Source organism: Idiotropiscis lumnitzeri, chromosome 17 (genome assembly GCF_059441095.1).
Source record: "Idiotropiscis lumnitzeri isolate Australia: NSW breed Sydney's pygmy pipehorse chromosome 17, RoL_Ilum_1.0, whole genome shotgun sequence".
In the NCBI taxonomy this organism is placed as follows: Eukaryota; Metazoa; Chordata; class Actinopteri; order Syngnathiformes; family Syngnathidae; genus Idiotropiscis; species Idiotropiscis lumnitzeri.
In genome coordinates, this window is record NC_142407.1 from 5,221,393 (window position 1) to 5,239,946 (window position 18,554).

The following is an 18,554-nucleotide window of genomic DNA, read 5'->3' on the forward strand; positions in this document are numbered from 1 at the left end:
CCGTGGAAAATCAGGTAGTGATTTGACATGTTATGTTTAAAGTCATAATTTGACATTTTCACTAGAGGAAACCGCTGAATCCCAGCGGGTTTTCTGGATTAGGATGATTTTGCGAGGCCAACAGAATATTGTGTTCTAATGCTTTAAAAACACGGTGCTATGACGCAAAAAAAAAAAAAAAAGGCTAAGACGTATAAATAGGGAGGCAGGGACTACATTTTTGAAAAGGTATATGTAAATCTTATGGATTGAATGAGTTAGTAAAAATAAAATCCTGCTTTATTAACATGTAATGGAAACGGAACCATGGGGAGCAATACTGTAGTATAATTGAATTTATTTAAAATGTATTTCTCTAATTTCAGTTCAATTTCTGGCTCGTGTATTATGTGCCGCTACATTGGGCAGTATTGCAGGAGGGGGGCAGCAATGCAGCGCCCTGACCCCTACCCTCAAAAGACAAACTGCTACTACAATGTGAAATGGTTTTCTATTGTGTAATGTCATGACATGTGGAGTCCCCTTTTGTTGAAGAGATGCGGGGTGGGGATGGGAGATCTTGGGAAATGTAATTTACACTTATAATAAACAAAGTGGAAAAGGTCAAGGCCATCAGGTCCACAATTTCAAAACAAAGGGCGTGCCAAAGGGGGGCTCGGCAGGTTGTCTCATTCAAGTTTGGATTATGGTTTTCATCAAGCAAAATCTTCAACAAGCAAAACATATACAACATGTGTTAACATTTTGCACACTTGAGATTTACTCATGTCACACATTATGATGATTTCAATTCCATTTTTCTTTTGTTTTTTACTTTTAGGATGTATTTTAAAAAAATAATTGAAATGGATGTCAGCAATGTATCAAAATAAAAAAAGTTACAAATAACTCATAATTATCCACCTTTTGCCATCCATACTACAAAATAAGACTTATTTTTATTTATTCCATGACCATGCTTATAGTTCAGTCTACTTCGATATCAAATCAAATTTCCCCATTGAAATTATTTGCGCTACCATTAATCAATTTGAGCCTCACCAAAAGAAATTATATTTTTAATTAAGAAAAATAGCACTGTAAACTATACTTACTGTAGTATTTGTGTGTTGGATGTGTGCCTCTGAGGAACGTGGCCTTGTAAGGCTGTGAGCGTCTGAGCATGAGTTGCGGCCTGCAGCAGCTCCTTGCCAATGTTCTCATTTTGTATTTGTGTTTGACTGTTTGTCAATATGGCTCTCTTTGCCCACATGAGAGGGCATGACAGGACTTTAACCGCATTTTTTCCCCCCATTTTATTTAACTGTGGCATATCGGGAGCTCTTGACATCTAAAATTTTTGTTTGCAAAAAAAAAAAAAAGAACAACGCACTGTTTATAACTAGAAAAACTCGATTCAAGTCAAGGTACCACTGTACTGTAACTCTCCTGACTCTTGAATGTTTGTCCATCATCACAAAGTTGGAAGCTAAGAACTGTATCACAGTCCACAATAAAGTAAAGATAATCTTTAGCAAAGAAGGCTTTCGCACCTCTATAGTACTCCATTGCTGGTTTCCTTCGTGAGAAACTGTTGTTCTTAGTGTTGTGGTTAAGAAAAACGCCACGTGACGGCAACATTTGGCGTCATCCTCCTTTCTCCACCTCCAGTATGTTGTCCGTCCACATTTTCAGCCATTGAGCGTGGCTTTAAAATGACATTGTGAAAGTAGGCCAAGTATGACTACGGCTCCGGCGATGTTAACACTAATTAAAAAAAATGGATGGCAATGACAATAACACAGAAGCTAAATGTTGTGTGGCTATAGTCATGACTCTCTAAATGACAAGGCGTGTAAAAAAAAAAAAAAATGTAATTAGTCTTTTGAGTTTTTTGCTGGGGGGTGGTGCAGGCCCCTAGAGGTCACCCGTCCACTCATCCACCCCCCCTTGCTTCTTTCTCCTCCTCCCTCCTGCCTTGGCCAGTCTCCATGTGCCGGCTCAGGACCTTGGGAATGAATGGCGCCTGGGCTGTGCTCCGTCTTTGAAGCCAGCCAGGAATGCGAGGCCTCTTTTTTTTTTTTTTCTCTCTCTCTGTGTTGTTCAGTGCTAACGTGAAATATTCCCTCTGCTGCTCTCATTGTGCATCGCGGAGCCGGACGTCATCAGCCGGCCAATCGTTGGCTTTCACTAGGAAACCTCGGGTCGCAGAGAGGGGGGGTGTTGCTTGGAGGGACAAGCCACTCTCTGAAAGTCTTCCCTCTCAATATCGTGCTCGCCTGGTTACTTGGCGCTGCCGCCTCCTGGAAGCAGCTTGCTGTGAAAGCGGAATGGGCATTTTTGATTTTTCGCTTTGGGAGGCCACATAGACATTCTGGGGTTGAACAGGCCCAAGAATAAAAGTTTGGGTAAGTTTTGTGTTGTTTTACGCCAACGGGGGCTCTTGTGAAGTGGAGCCCTCCTTTCTCGTAGAGTTCTGTGGTTCTTGTTCTGCACTCTTGTGTGTCCTGTTTTGTCTCGGTTGCGTGTGGGGGTATTTGTCTGGGCGAGTCACCCTGTTTCTGTCTCTCCCCTACTTCACTCCCCTTCTCTGTACATTGTGTCACTGCCTGTCCCCTCCATCACTTCCACTTGAGCGCTCCCCTGTTTTGGAGCCCCTCTCTCGCTCTCTCTCTCTCACTATCTCTCTCTCTCTGTCTCTCTCTCTCTCTCTTTCTCTCTCTCTCTCTCTCTCTCTTTCTCTCACTCTCTCTCTCTCTCTGTCTCTCTCTCTCTCTCTTTCTCTCTCTCTCTCTCTCTCTTTCCCTCTCTCTTTCTCTCACTCTCTCTCTCTGTCTCTCTCTCTCTGTCTCTCTGTCCCCCTCTCTATCTCTCTCGCTCTCTCTCTCTCTATGTATCTGCACTTGCTGATCAGAAAGGCCTTCACACATTACATCCTCTTTAATAATGTAGTTTCAAATGGTTTTGTGATTTGGCTTTTTGTGTGTATACGAAACAACCACCACCTTTGAGTTTTCTTTTCTCTGCTTTTTCTCGGCCAATTGTATTTTTTTATTTGGCAGTTTCAAGGCAGCCTTGAGCAAAGTTAGTGGCACAGAGCCATTTTTTATAGACAGCTGTTGATGTGCCAAAGGTGTGTCCTGGATGGAAATTACAAAAGTAATTGGCTTTGAAGACTTGAGACTTTTTTGAAGTTGTGTTGTCAATATTAATGAAAAATACCTAATTTTGTGTTCATGTCTTTGATCATTTTGTGAAAATGCAATATTTTGTATTCTAAAATGAGAGAAGAAGGGAAGGAATATACAGTATTTGTTTTAATGTGCTGCTTTTTGTAAAAATTACTAAAATTATAAACGTAGTATTTGTCTTAACAAAACATTCCTGGTACAGTATTATTTTTTTGGGTTGGTTGGGTGAGCAGAATTTCCGAAAATGTTCTAAATCATTGTCAACGTGTAAATTTAAATAAATCCATGAAAATGGCATTAGTTGATATCAAATTGTGTGCGTTTACAGTTTACGGATACATGTTGACGTAGAGCCAAAATGCATTTAACAACTTTTTTTTTAAAATAAAATTTTTTTAATATATTTTTTAATTACCAGATGAAACATCAACATAATAAGATGGTAAATAACTAATGTGCACGTGTATTCTTGTTAGCATCATTGCTGCAGCCAAACATCAAAAGTGCATTGTTCAAGCTGATGAACTGGTTGGCTTTTATTGGCAACATTGGCCTCTGAGTTAGATGACAGCTTGATGACAGGCGCACAGTTCAAGACAGAGAACCCGACAGTAACACAACAGTTGTTATGACTCCGGCATGACCCGATCATTAACTTGCATGGGTATGTTTCTCGACCCCGGTTCTTAGGGTTTTATCAAGGTAAAATACATGTTTACCTGACCTACTTTGTGATTTTGTGTTGCAATGGCTCGATTCCAAGAAAAAATACAGGTGACAAGTATTACAGGTCAACAATGCTTTTTAACGAGGTATTAGGTGTCACATGAACATTCAACCCGTGCACTGTAGTTCCACAGAATTCCTAGAATATTTTCACGTGTGTGCTGCAATGTGCTAAGCCGACCTCAAGGCCTAATTAGAGTCCAGGTTAATGTACGGTATGAGGGAGACTCCCTTACACAAGTGATTATTAGCTGTTCTGACTTATAAAGGAAATACCGAATATGATGGTGAATCATAGGCTTTACACAAAATGCACTTGTTTTCTGTCCAAGGAGTGTGTGCCAAATAAATTTCAGGCTAACAGCTGGTCTGTGGTTTTTTTTCTTCTCCAGGTACTTGTGAGCAGACAATTCCTAAAGGATTTGAATAAGCGAGGAGGAGGTGGGAAAATGACCTAATTCGCGAGCTGTGCTCTGCACAACCCTGTGCAAATGTGTTGGTGGCACTTTCCCCAGTCTAAAGGCAGCTCATTCCATCAATGCAAATACAAGTAAAACTCCACTCATTCATCTTCGACATCTGTATCGTTATTCCATGGATTCCTACAGCTTCCACTTTGAGAGAATGAGCAACGTGGACCTGCATCCACTGAGCATGCCTGTCAGCCGGCTCTCTCCAGCCAAGTCCAACAGCAGCATTGTTGAACAACTTGCTCACCACCAGCACGGCAAAGGAGACTCTGCCTACAGCTCCTTCTCGGGGGGGTCCACTGCACCGGACTATCCGCCTTCTCTTCACTTCCCAGAGGACCTACAGCCCAGCGCTTTCAGTCACTATGCTGACCTTAAGTATTTGAAGTCTATTTGTCATCCCAGCCAGGTTCTGCAAACAAACGCAAAAACCATGGACCAGTTGTATCGTTCTATGGAGGTGATCTCACAGAACTTTCGCAATACTACCCCTATCCAGAATGTTAATGGCAGTTTCCATACCAATGACATAACAATAACAAAGGTGCCTCCTAGGCCTCCATCCCAAGAAGATTACACTCCCATCTGTCCTCCTCCAGTCCCAGCACGACAGGAAATTTTCACAGCTACTAAAAACTTAGAAAACAGCAAGGGTCAACACAGTACTGACCCTCAACAACCCAGACACCATAATCATCCACACCCCCATAGAGTGAATGTCCCTCAAATGGGGACGGCTAAGCTGGAGTCAAGCACCTCTGTCATTAGTCCCAAACCAATGTACTCAGATAGAAGGGCAGTGCCAACAGGGGAGGATCTGCAGCTGCCAAGCTACCGCTCTCAAGTGCCCTCTTTTGAACAAAACAGGGTGTCCATTAACCCGTCGCATCTTTTCATCACAGACAACAAAGACCTCTCTAAGCAGCAGAAATCATCAAACTTCCTGAGACAGTCACCTCCCAAAGGCAGAAGCCAGTCTGAGTACTTGAAGCCCAGACAGCTATCAAGTGGGGGTGGATGCAGTGGAGAGGATCATGGTAAGCCCGATGATGTCAGTGGTGAGTTTGAGAATCCACGAAAAAGGGCGCATTCCGCTTATGATTGGATTGGTTTAGACCCAGCCCATGTTTCTAGTCCTTGGAATGCGGGTCAGACGGGCTTTATCAACAGCAGCATCCAGCATAAGGGTCAATTCTACTTTGTCACAGGAGTGTGTAAGCACTCGGAAGCCAGAATGAGAACACATTCTGCATCTTTGTGTGGGTCTGAAGCTACAAGTGAATGCTCCACTGTGTTGCAAAGTCCTTGGCCGAAAGAGAGTGAACGATCTCACAGTACAATGGAAAATTTATTTGTGCCCATAAAAGAAGTCCTGGATGAAAGACGCAGCCAGACAGAGGACTTCATCCCAAGAGTTTCAGATCAGGAGAATCACAAACCCACTCCCTTTTCAAAACGGTCCTCTAGGAGTTGGGATTCCTTTGAAGAAATTGACACAGAAAGTCGAGAGATTGGGCACCACACCACCAACAATCCTATATTTTACTGCGGACCTGAGAAAAACTCCCACCATTCAACTTTACAAACAAAGGAAGTCCCCTCACAGACCAGCAATGAACCAACATTCCAGCCTAAGCGAGAGGAACAGGCAAAAAGGGGCAAAAGACAACCACTGAAAGATGTAGCAAGTGATAGGATAAACAAAGAAACCACACCACTTCTCTACCATCTCACTGAAGCTAACAGGACAACACTGCAGTCTAAAAAGGATGCTGAATTTGGGGTGAAAGATAAAGAAGCTGCTTGTAACAAAACGTGTGTCAGAGATCTGTCTATAGAGAACGGGAAACCTCCACAAGGGGAAGCGACCAAGAATGATACAGGGGGAGTCAACTCTGTTGCCTGTAATACCCTGGATGACTCCTATAAAAAGTACTACAAAGAGAGGCTTAAGGATGCCCAGTCAAAAGTCCTGAAGGAGACATCATTTAAAAGAAGGGATCTGCAATTGACATTGACTGGTCGCCCCAGGCCAAAACCTGAGCTGAGACCCCCAGCCATTCACTCTTTCTCCTCATCTCAAGATTCTGAGACTTCCACTGACACCCTCACCCCATCTGTAGCTTGTGAGGAAACGGAAAGAGAGAGCATAGTAGAAGAGGTTTGGCAGAGTCCGAATCAAATGAACACAGAGACAGAAATAGAAAAGCGGAGGTCAGCAATTGTGGCCCAACCCCAGGTAGCGTCACGAATTGGGGGTCGAAAACGATTGACACTAGAGCAGAAAAAGATGTGCTACTCAGAACCGGAGAAGCTCAACCAGCTTGGTCGCGGCCCCAGCCACTCGGGTTGTCGCTCCTTTAGTAACGAGAATGATGGGCAGTTTGTATTGGACTGTGAGTGGCAGAATCACACGCAACCAGGAGAGCAGGGACTGGTGGCAGCACGTAGGAAGTTGTTTGAGACTCGTGGTCGCGCCCTCTCTGCCTCAAGTGCTTCAAGGACAAACCTGAAACACCTGCAACACAAGGCACTAGTGGCATACATGGAGCGCAAGACCGGCCAGAAAGTGGTGCCACCCCAACAACCGGGTCCTCAGCTTCTAATACCCCCCAGACAGAGGCACTCTCTGGGAGAAAAACTATTTGACTGGGGTCCCAGGCCTTTATCAGCAAGCACTGAGTGCAATCACCTCAAAAAGAAACTCAACAGACCCCAGTCTGCAGGACGCATCCTTGATTCTTCCACCAGCTCCATCAGGTATGATTAGAGACAGAACGGAAAGCGGTTGAGTTCTTTTTTTCATTTTACATGATCATTTCATTTTTTTACAACATAGGTATGTCCAATTCTTCTCCGCGCAAATCAGTTCAGACCAACACTCAGGGCAATCTAACAAACCCAGATGGAAGGAAGGACAATGTCCGTCCAATGGGATGTATGCCTCAGTGGAGAGTCTCGTGGCCCAATCAGAACCACCAACAATTTTCAGGAACAGATCTACATCCACACCACATGCATTTCAGGTGGGTTAGATCTTTTCATTTTTTGTGGGGGGAAACTTGGATACATGCCATAACAAATACAAATATGAACCCTCACCTAACGGAAATACTGTATGTTCACTCACAAAATTGTACTTTTCCGCTCTGGCCTACAGGCTCAGGACTATAAAAATGACCCAGAACCAGTTAATTGCTACGAAAGCTGCAGGTATGAACCAGTGCTCCTGTAACATTTGGACATTTCTACTGTTTTCAGGTCAAGCGAGTATTATGTGCAGATTGTGGCAAATTGGCATTCATATCCAATTAATAATTCCTAGATTAAAAAAAAACACTCTTTGCCTTGCCTTGCTCCAATTGTATGAATGAGTTGTACAATCACATCCCTTATTACGGAATGTCATTTCTAGAGTCCAGAAGAGTATTGCCGCTGAGGTGAGCTCAAAGCCTGAAGCCCAGCAGCAAACCCGTGTGATCGCCCAGAGGGGCAAGTCCATGGAAGAACTTGTGGCATTCAAGTTAACAAACATGTCAACTCTGAGTAAGAGTTCTGAGCAGTTGGATCAAGCGTGTCGAGACGTGAGGAACGTTTCATTCTTCACTCAGATCAGGGAGGCTGAGTGGAAGACAGGCATTTCTGACCTGAAGGGACAGACACAAATCAATACCCAGAAAAAGTTTAACTTGAACCAGAACGCTGACCCAGCACCAGTAGATGGGGAGGATATTGGACTTAAGCCCACAACAGGAACAAAAACCTTCAGTAGATCCCACTCCCCAACCTCTTGCTCATCCTCTAGGGGCAAAAGGCAATCTTCTGGATCTCACAGTTCTCCCACGGATAAGTTCCTGTCTAGCAAATCTCACATCGAGGCGCCTTCTTACGTACTTTCCCCTGGAGGCCAAGAGACCAGTGAGTGGGAGGCAAGGTCTATCTTGTCTTCCACCATGCAGATAAAACCACCTTGTGAAAAGAGACCGAGCCCCAGGTGAGATTTGACAAGCTTGATCTATAGTACAGCTTCCAAAACTAACCTCAAATCAATGGAAGTAATTTGTGTACTGTGGGGTAAGATATTGTAATTTAGTTTGTCAGATGTACGAAGTATAGCCAAATGTGTTATCCACATTTAACCAATTCCAGTGGAGTATTGGGCTGCAAATGTTTTGCACATAGAGATCAAAGTCAACCATTTTTTGAGTTGGGCAGACTATCTCACAATGTACATACAGGTTTGGGGTTCAAATCTCTGCACTGACCTTCTTGTGTGGAGTTTTGATGTTCTCCACGTTATTCCACTTTTGCCGCCTCTGACCTTTAGTCTTTCTGACTTGTGCCTTGAGCTTTTGATGATTTATGCAATGGTTTGTTTCAGTCCTTTACATAATTAGGTGATATACATATCTCTTTCCTCCAGGGCTGTCCTTAGTTATTCCGAACAGTCAGTGGTTGACCCAGGAAAAGACGTCCTTCCGCCTGCTCGTGAAGTTTCCCTGAGCTGCGGCGTGACCACGGATCCGTCCTTATGGATTTTTCCTTCAGAACAGGAACAGCCCAAACAGGACGTGCAGACTCCGGACTCTGTTTTCGACGAGCCTGCCATTTTGCGCCCTCCTTCTCAGACATGCGAACCGGCTTCTGATCAGCAGGTTGCCGAGGAGAAAAATTCCAAAACGGACTACAAGGAGTCCAGAGAGAATCAAGATGTCGAAGAGAGGCGTCAGCAAGAGGGAGAAACCCAAAGTTTGGCAAATCCCGCCAACAGACTGCCGTGGGAGGAGCTGGTCGAAGCCGTGGTTAAGGCGGACCACTCGTTGGCCCCCGTGCTCTATCCATTAGCCAATCGGAAGACGGCGCTAATGCTGATGGAGCAGTTGCTGTCTGAGGACACGTTGCTGATGGAGGAGCACTACAAGAAGAAACAGGAGCAGAAGGGAGCTTCACAAAGGTCAGCAACCTGCAACAGAAACATTTGCAAATACATTATTCACTCCTGATAACTTGACTGTATGTGTAAGGTTAATTTTATTACCAAAGACAAGTTTAAAATCATGTACCGTATTTTCGCACCCAAAAGACGCGCCGTGTCAAAGGGCGCAACACCTGTTGAGGGCGCTATTTCTGTCTTTGTAACATATACTGGACGCACCGCCTGACAAGACGATAGCACAGCTGCTGTTAGCATAGCATGAACTTGGCAGAGCTGCCCACACTGACACAGCCGATAGAAGCCTACTATGCCCCAATAACATAAGCAAGCACCCCATTGTTGCAGCAGACGCCAAGTCTCTATTGACAATAGCTAACATTGACAATGGCTCAGGCCAATATTAGGTGCATTGGCAATAGCCTACAAAGCAACGTAAGGGGGGGGGACTTGGCTGCTTACCACACTCCTTAGAGTCACGGTTTAAAAAAAAAAATAAAAAAACTCATCATACAAGCAAACAATGAAACATAGAAATAAGATTAACACAAACATGTATCTCTCATGCCATCAATATACCCAAAAAAAATGAAAATAACACAAAAGCCACTCAGCCTTAGCTAATTCAAGCAATGCATTCTGGGAGCAGAGACCCACAATCCCATAGCTGTTTAGAGAGATTTGCATGGCTGTTTAAAGAGATGTGCTGTCATGCTTTGGACTTTTTGTCTGTTGTCTAAACCTGGGACGTTTCTTGCTTGCAATAACATAAATGATAAGACAGACTAAAACATTGTGGACAGCTGCCCTTTGTCCAGCTTTTTCCAACACCATCACCCAAACATTATAGTCAGATAGTGTATTTGTCACGGTCGATTGTAAGCATGAACAACTCACTCTTTGCCCAGCAGGGTGTGCTAACATGCACTTCCAACAGCTCGTTGATGTCAAGGGCTGATGGACGTGAGTGGTACTTTGTCCATTTAATGGACGCATCGACTGACAGGGCGCTTTGTTTGTTAAGGGGAATTTTTGTGACTTCAAAGTGCGCCTTATGACTGCGAAAATACGGTACTTCTTCGGCTTTCCATGTATCTGCCATGTTCTTCTTTATGTACCGTACACTCCTCATGTTCACAGCGCTGTTTAGGCCGGGGAGTGTACACAGGGTATACAGGTCTGTTAATGCAGAGAATAATTGCACTCAAAAGGCCTTCTAATGAGAATTTCCAGTGCTGTATTGTGTTTCTGTATGAAACACAATAGATGGTTAATTGCGCTCACAGAAGTGCCACGTTACCTTGTCTTGCATCACATGCTCCGACACACCTGCGTATCTGCTTACTGCAGTACTTGCACTCAAGTTTCTGCAAACGCAAGCACACATAGAGAGAAAGTATAGTCATGATTAAACTTTGGTCGATAAGAGTGAGGAATGCAGAAGTCAGACTGACCTCTTGATTCTTTTCCAGTTGCGAGCCACCTCTGTCACCTGACGGCTTGAGAGCCGCAAGTGGAGAGTTTTGCAGCACAGGCGACCTCGCTGACAAGAAGGTAAAGTAAAAAAAAAAGTGGCACAAGACCACTGTGGAGCTAAGTTAACATATCCAAAAGTAATAAAGTGCAGTTTGGGGCTCGAAAGAATGCTTTTTTTTTTGCTTTTTTTAAGCATTAACAATTACGTTGGAAATCACTTTAATTTCATAGTAGTGTTACATACCAGTATTTTTTGTCTTTGTCTTCAAAGTTCCAATAATTTCAAAACATTATTAGCTTACATTATGTGCTGGTAAGAAAGTCTTCATAGGCTGCTGGGTTGACAAAGTTGTTACCGCTTCGGTGTTTACTGACACGACTACCTAAGTACTGGTTCAATTCAATGACAACACAAACTGGCAGTCGTAGGTTCCACTGGTTTTGATGCTGTGTTTAGTTATAGTTTGGCCATGTCACGTATCCCCGTTTCGCTGAAAGTCATCAATCAAGTGGGTGTAGGCGGAACTTGAACAGCTATTTATGTTTTTGGGGCGCGGTCGTGACCAACAGTTACCTTCCATCCATCTATTATCTGATCCGCTAATCCTCCCATAATAGGTTCCAAAAAAAAAAAAAATTGAGAATTGATGAATTTGCAAATGGCAAACACATCCATTTAAAACAACCCCCCTTTTTTTAAATGATTATTAAGATGCTAATTCTCCGTTCTCCACCCGCAGAGCATGCTGGTGTGCTCCATTGAGGAGCGTCTGTGCTCACTGGAGGAGACGCGGGGCGTCCTCCAAGCGGAGATCCAGGAGAACACGGCCCACGGCGAGGCCCTGGAAGCGCTGGTCCGCGAGCGCTGCCTCCCCCTGGAGCTGGAGAGGTACAACCTGTTCATCGGGGACCTGGAGAGGGTGGTCAACCTGCTCCTGTGTCTCTCTGCCCGGCTGGCCAGAGTCCAGAACGCTCTGAGCACGGTGGACCAGGACACGGATGCTGAGGAGAAGGTGAGGATGTTTACCTACTGTGTGTGGCATGAGTATATCATGATGATCACGATTATTCAAATGTTACACCCCTGTGGACACTCCTATTGCATAAATAGCACGTGCAATATAGAAAATTAATTAAGAGATCGACATGTTTTCTTCAATTTCTAGTAAATTTAATTTCCCATGCAGGAATATGCAAATAAATAATGCAATATATATGCATCATTGCATTGATATTATTATATATTCATTTGTTTAGGTTTGTGAAAAAATGTTTTATTGTCTTTTGACAGTGTCATCAATTTAGAAATGTTTTCCTGTGAAACATTTTCCAATCAGAAACCTAATAATAACACCTTCCTTTGTTATATCTCGACAATTATACATTTTATTCCTCATGTTTTTAAAGCCTGTGGATTTGTTACCGCTTTTTATCTCATTTTGTTTGTTATTATTTTTGTACTTTCTAACTGTGTATTGAAAAAGTGCTGTATTAAATTAAATACTCTATACTGCACCCTACCGTATATGCACAATATTAAAAAATAATTCAGTTCACTAATCTCAAGGTGAAACTATTTGCAAAATCACGTTGTATAAGTACCATAGGCGACAGCTGTCTTTTGATGAGCCCAGTGTTAGTGTTAACTACTCACGTGACTTTTGCTTATTGATACTGTGAACAAACCTGAGGCCTCACCCTTTAGATCTTCATCATGATCTAAACATCATGCACGTGTGTTCCCTTTAGAGCATCCCCAACAGCAACCTTTCTTCTATACTATCAGTGGCGACACTGCAGTAATAATCAAAGAATTACATTTTGTTATACCTTACAACCATTTGTGGGTTGAATGTCGTTAGGCCTTTTTTTAACAGTTCCTCTAGAGTTGTTTGTTCCTAGAATTTCACGACAGGTCAGATCTAATGACCACACTCCTGAAGTAAACGGTCCGAAAGAAAATGAATGGATTCAGCTGACTCAACGTCAGCAATAAAGTGGGAGTTTGCGTTTGTGCTCCCATGCCCTGAGCAATGACACTTTCTCTTTTTCTCTCGTTCTGTCATGTTGACTTTGGAACAGCAAACATGCCTGCGAGGTGAAGGGCAGCTTTAGTTTCTCACCATTTGGAATGCAAAAAATGCCAAGTTCATGATTCTTAGCCTTATCTTCTGTAGTTATAAGCCTAATGATTTATGTGTCAATATAATGACACCAATTGGCTCTTTGGTTGTTCTAATGACGTCAGGTTCCATCTGAGTCGATCCCAGTGTGTTCCAGGCTTTATTTCCACACGTGAATGGCTAAATGTGTTATTGAAAGTGTTCTGAACATGCAGACGGCCCGCAGGCTCATTTCTCGCCGTTATCAGCATCTCGGCTGTTTACACTCCCTCACCGAAACTGCGGCTCACGGTTTCGATGACATTTGCACCAACCCTGCCCTCTGTTGAAACAAGGCAACACTGCACCTCCCTTTAATGCACTGAACCCAATCCTTGACTACACAGTAAACTGCTTCCCACTATAATGATGTCTTTTTTTTTTTTACATGTGTGCTCAGGATTCTCTGGTACAGTGAAACCAAACAATCTTAATCGTGCACCTTTGTAGAAACCCACTTTGTGTGTACAGGAGTGTATATGCGCAGACATTTTTACAGCGGGAAGTAATTTCTTTTTTTGCATTTCCAAACAATGTTTTAAGTATTATTTCAACATTTTTAACTTTGGTTTAAAAGTAAACGCAAATGCGTAGAATTAATCCAAAGTCATTTTGTTAAGTGGTTTTGTTTCTTTTGAATGATATATCTACTGAAAACAGTTATGCAACATAAGCACTTCGTTGTGTAAATGCTAAGATGTGTTTGAATGCTTTGCTGCCAATATTGGCATCTATATGCAGTTGCAAAACTTTCTGGTGGTGCATCAATTGTATTCGTCAATTTTTGCTATTCACAGTGGAGCTTGGTTCTCTCGCCCAGGAATATGGGTTGCAGAAATGTCAATTTCTGAATATAGCATTACTGTCACTCTTTATTCTTTATAACCAATGTAATAAAACACAAAAAGCCAAATAAAAAGGCAATGCACTTCCTTTAGATCAGGGGTGGGCATAGTTTTTTTCTCAACTTAAAATGCTCATGTAAAATAATTTGTTTAACCATGAAGATAAAAGATTGTGACCATTTCTCATTAATGTATTTTACATTATATTCACATGGGTTTAGATTATAATTACTGCTGTCAAGTGATTAAAATTTTTAACTAATTAATCACAAAATCTTTTCATGATTAATAGTGATGAATCACATTTTTCAACGACTATTTTTTGTGAAGCTCGTAACAGCTATTCACTTGAATAATATATATACATATATACATATGTATATATATATATATATACATATATATACATACAATATATAAACATTTAATATACTGTATGTGTATGATATATATATATATATATATATATATATATATATATATATATATATATATATATATATATATATATTATTTATTTTTTTTTTTTCCAGTTGTATATGTCGAAAACAAATCTTAGTTTTTTTTTAAAAAAACCGAATAAATGCATTTTAACTAATCAATTTTAAGGAGGGGTGGCGTGGTTACACTTCTGTTTGGTTCGCTGTATTATTAAAGAATGGAGCAGAAAGTCCAATCACGTAAACGCACTCGCCCAGGCTACATTACATGTAGCATCAGTTGCTAACATTCTCTGTGTGTGTTTGCGTTTGTGTGTGTTAGCAATCTCTGGACAGCCGTCACCGACTTCTGTGCAAGCAGCGGGAGGACGCCAAAGACCTGAAGGACAACCTGGACCGACGGGAAAGCCTGGTGTCCACCTTCCTGTCCCGCCAGCTGAGTGCCGAGCAGGTGCGCGACTACCGGCGATTCGTGCAGACAAAGGCCTCGCTGCTCATCCGCCGCAAGGACCTGGAGGAGAAGACAAGGCTCGGCGAGGAGCAGCTGGAGGCCCTCGCCAAAAGCCTTCGTCTTTGAGGGCGGGCATTTTGTTTTGCTTCGGATGATCTGCTAATGGCCTCGTCTCGCTGACTCTTTTCACCCCCCCCCTGTGCCTTGATTTCAATGTGCCCTCAATAGCTTGAGTTCAGTTGCAGTTCCCCTCGCCGTCTGCTGGGGAACCCACTCTTCTCTCACATGGGGAGCCTGCAAAAAAATGGCGCAGCAGAGTGGTAACAAAAGCCTTTTACATGAAGCCCAGCGAATGTGCTATTTTGCTACAACAGTGATCTATGACATCCTGCGATCAATCATTTCTCTCAGCAGTCAGCCTTCAGCCTACAGACACTGCCCCCCCCCCCGACTCAATCATCCAATCACAAATCTCACACACACCTTCATAGTCTCACATAGTTGGAAGTTGTTGCAACAATCAACAGAACCCAACTGTAGGTTTGCTGTCCGAGATGGAGTAGCTACAAGTTGTACTCAGGTAATAGTCCTGTAACTTTACAGTATGACTCTAGTGAAAAGTAAAAAAATTATAAAAAAAATAATTAAACAAAAAACATTTGAAAGAAAAGTTTAATAAAAATGAGCATTCAGAGAAAAAATACTCTGTAGTCGTGAGTACCTTCTGATTATTTTTTTTAAAGGGGAAGTCAAGTGTAAAATGTTCTTTACAATAACATGTTCTATGCTCCCCAAGTAGTCTAAGCACGGTATTCTGATTAATAATGCATTTTTGGAAAATGAATTAAGCAGAAAAACACACATTTTTAATCATCACAGAGGGCGGCCATTTTGCCTTGTCCTGACACATGCTAGTGACTAAAAATGACATCAGCGTGTTCAAGGAATTACCTGGTGAACATCACATGACCAAACCCAGAAAAGTGAGCCTTGGGCCCAATCCCAATACACACAATTGCACCCTTGGGCCCCTCAATTGCGCGTTTCTGGCGAGGCTACGTGTGTGTCGGTGTCCCAATTGTCAAAGTGCTGTGGCCACGCCCCCTTTTGCCCTTATTCCTCACTTGGACTGAGCCCACATCCTCGACCCCTTTACTGAAGCATATTTCACACAATTCATTGCCGATTTGACCAAAATAGGAGGAACTGGAAACAGTGGATTTCCTTTACCTGTGCCAAGAAATGTTTTTTCAAGAGTAAATAGCACCGTAGATCGCGCTGGAGCCTCAAATAGTACAAATAATGACGCCATAGCTCCCATCAATTGGAAGACTGAGCCAGAATTTTTATTTTACTACTACTTTACTGAAGTTTTAATGTAAGTTTAAACAGCATAATTACAACATTACAGCATTATTAGTGTGGGGACTGGGATTTGGCCTTTGATGTGCGTTACCTGAACATCGAGCAACTGTGATGACATTTTCAGTCGACAGCAAGTGGCAAAATGGCCGCCCCTGAGATGGCAAAAAACAAGCTAATTTTTCAAATTCCACAAATGCGTTATTAGTCAAAATACATTGTTTAGACTCATTTACTTTTGCTATTGTCAAGCATATTTTTATTTGACTTCCCCTTTTAATTAAAGCATGAAGAAGATAGATATATAAAGAAAAATATAAATAAATTGTTAAATCTGTAAATTGAAATGTTGCCCCACAGTTTCTTCTTGACTGAAACAATGGTAATTTTAATGTTCATGCCAGAAGAAACGGTCTTAAACAGTGATCATGAAGCTGTTCTTTTACGAGTATGTTTCATAAAAATTTGAAACTTCTGACAAATTTGATCTGTACGAGGCAGCAGAGACTTTGTGCGAGGTCATGTAACTGCGTGGCTGAAGGTGCAGCTCTCTCTGACAGACCCAAATATGAACATTTAGAAGTGTTAAGTGAATTACTTTTTTTCATTTCGACTGTCTGCGAGGCCATGAAAGTATCTGAATGTACGTAACTGGATGAAGAACAGGACAAATGAGGGTGAGTGAGTAAGATCTTCACACATTGACACCATTCAACCTCTGTTATGTCTGTGTTACGACCAGAAGGTTGCCAGGTGACCTTTAATTAAGAGAGAAAGATGGAAAAGATGACAAATTTACCATGCAGGTAGTGTCAAGCCAGGCTGTTGTTCTCAAAGCTTTAAGCTGCAAAATAGAGAGCCATGTGTAAATTAAGGCACTAAAAAATGGTGAACGGTAACTTAAAAAAAAAAAAAAGCACTTTCTAACAATACCAAAATACAAATTTCTTCATTTGTAAATCAAACAGCCTAACTCCATCCATCTACAACACGTTTCTCTTTCCTTCCGTTGTCCGCTGTTATGATCACTGTTATATATTTTTTTTAATTTGGGTTTTCAAGGTACGTTAAAACTGTGCAAATGCTATTGTTGCAAAAACGTGATAATTTGAAGACCTGAATTGAACAGTCGTCTGTGATGCTAGCTTTTTACGTTGGCTACCGCTTGGAAAATGTAGTTTGTAAACACTGTGATTCATATTTTAATTCATTTTATTGCTCATGTTGTTCAGACGCTACCCGGTTGCAATAGGTTCCACTTTCCCGTTCTGCAGTTATCACACCATCATTTTGTACTCTTCTACGAGGTCACACGCAATTGAACTCCCAAGTTAAATTTGCATAGTTTTCTACATAATTTGGATTGAATTCCATTTTTTTTTTCTTTTTAATTTTGGGAGTTCCACTCAAATAAATGTTCAACTTCCAGGGTTCCACTTAAATGATTGTTCAAATTCCGGAGTTCCACTGTCAGAAATGAGATTTCACCCCCTTTGTCCGTTGGTTACTTGATACTTGAACTATAGATATTGACAAAACTTTAGTGACTCACAGAATTCCATCATGTTTAACCTCCACAAATGTTGGAGCCAACACGTCAGATTTCTTTTTTCTTTTTTTTTAAACCAGCGATGATGTTCAATATCCATGAACATGGAGTGCGTTTGTGTGTGAGAATGTAGTGTGTATGTAGATGTTTTTGCTGTGGTAGTTTTTCTACTATATTCATGTTTGTCATGAACAAATCTGAACTCTGATCGTCCCTCAGGAAATGACCTGAAAAGAAAACACATCTGATGTGTGCTGTCTGTGGACTATTTTGTATCATATATTTATGTTTTAATTCAAGGTTGTGGTTGAAGCCACAAAATGGATTCCGCTTCCCCTCCAGCTAGTTTCCTTGTGGCTTTCTTCTTTTTCTTCTTCAATGTTGCCTTTCTTGAAGAGGCAGCGACAGTTCACACAATTTGATGACATCAGAGATGTTTTTTTTCCCCACCCCAGCTAAGTCACACGTGCCTGTTTGGAGTTGTAAATTCCACTTTGTCTTACTGTCAATAAATTAAGAACATTTACCTTTGAACGACAATAATAATTGTCTCGTGATTTATATTTTTCATTTGGGACTTTTTGGGGGTGTAGTTAAGCAGTTAAGAGCCTGAGAGCTTTTGAGGATTATTGAGGTCTTGTGCGCCCTCTGCTGGCACTGCAACACATTGACACAGAATTTAAAAAATAAAAATGTAAATGATATGAAATGTAATTTAGCAAAATAAAACAAAATACATGAAATTGGATGTATAGAATAACAATTGTAAAATTTTGTTATAGTAATGTTAATTTTCCATGGATAATTATTTCAACAATGGCTATGATTTAATGTTAATCAGCGTCAACAACCCCTTAATAAAAAATATAGAATAAAGAAAACTAGACAACCTAATGCATCTTCTTCTTATTCATATAAATTGTGACCAAAATGTTTATGTATACCTCTAGCTTCTTCCTCGTTCCGATGG

General features: G+C 41.6%; 1 protein-coding gene across 3 annotated transcripts in view; it reads left to right on the forward strand.

Moving 5' to 3' along the window:
* The window catches only part of shroom1 (shroom family member 1), a 32,482-nt gene extending 16,489 nt beyond the window's left edge, over nt 1–15,993 (forward strand). The window contains exons 1-9 of one of the 3 annotated variants that reach the window (XM_088279827.1): nt 2,122–2,387; nt 4,289–7,126; nt 7,206–7,392; nt 7,527–7,579; nt 7,782–8,360; nt 8,790–9,320; nt 10,772–10,853; nt 11,516–11,788; nt 14,545–15,993. In XM_088279827.1, coding sequence (XP_088135953.1) covers nt 4,491–7,126; nt 7,206–7,392; nt 7,527–7,579; nt 7,782–8,360; nt 8,790–9,320; nt 10,772–10,853; nt 11,516–11,788; nt 14,545–14,799 — 4,596 coding nt within the window. In that variant the 5' untranslated portion in view covers nt 2,122–2,387; nt 4,289–4,490 and the 3' untranslated portion in view covers nt 14,800–15,993. Of the gene's footprint in view, nt 1–2,121; nt 2,388–4,288; nt 7,127–7,205; nt 7,393–7,526; nt 7,580–7,781; nt 8,361–8,789; nt 9,321–10,771; nt 10,854–11,515; nt 11,789–14,544 lie in introns of those variants that run through there. The other 2 variants (XM_088279826.1, XM_088279828.1) reach the window with 2 other exon arrangements.
* The last annotated feature ends 2,561 nt before the right edge of the window (nt 15,994–18,554 follow it).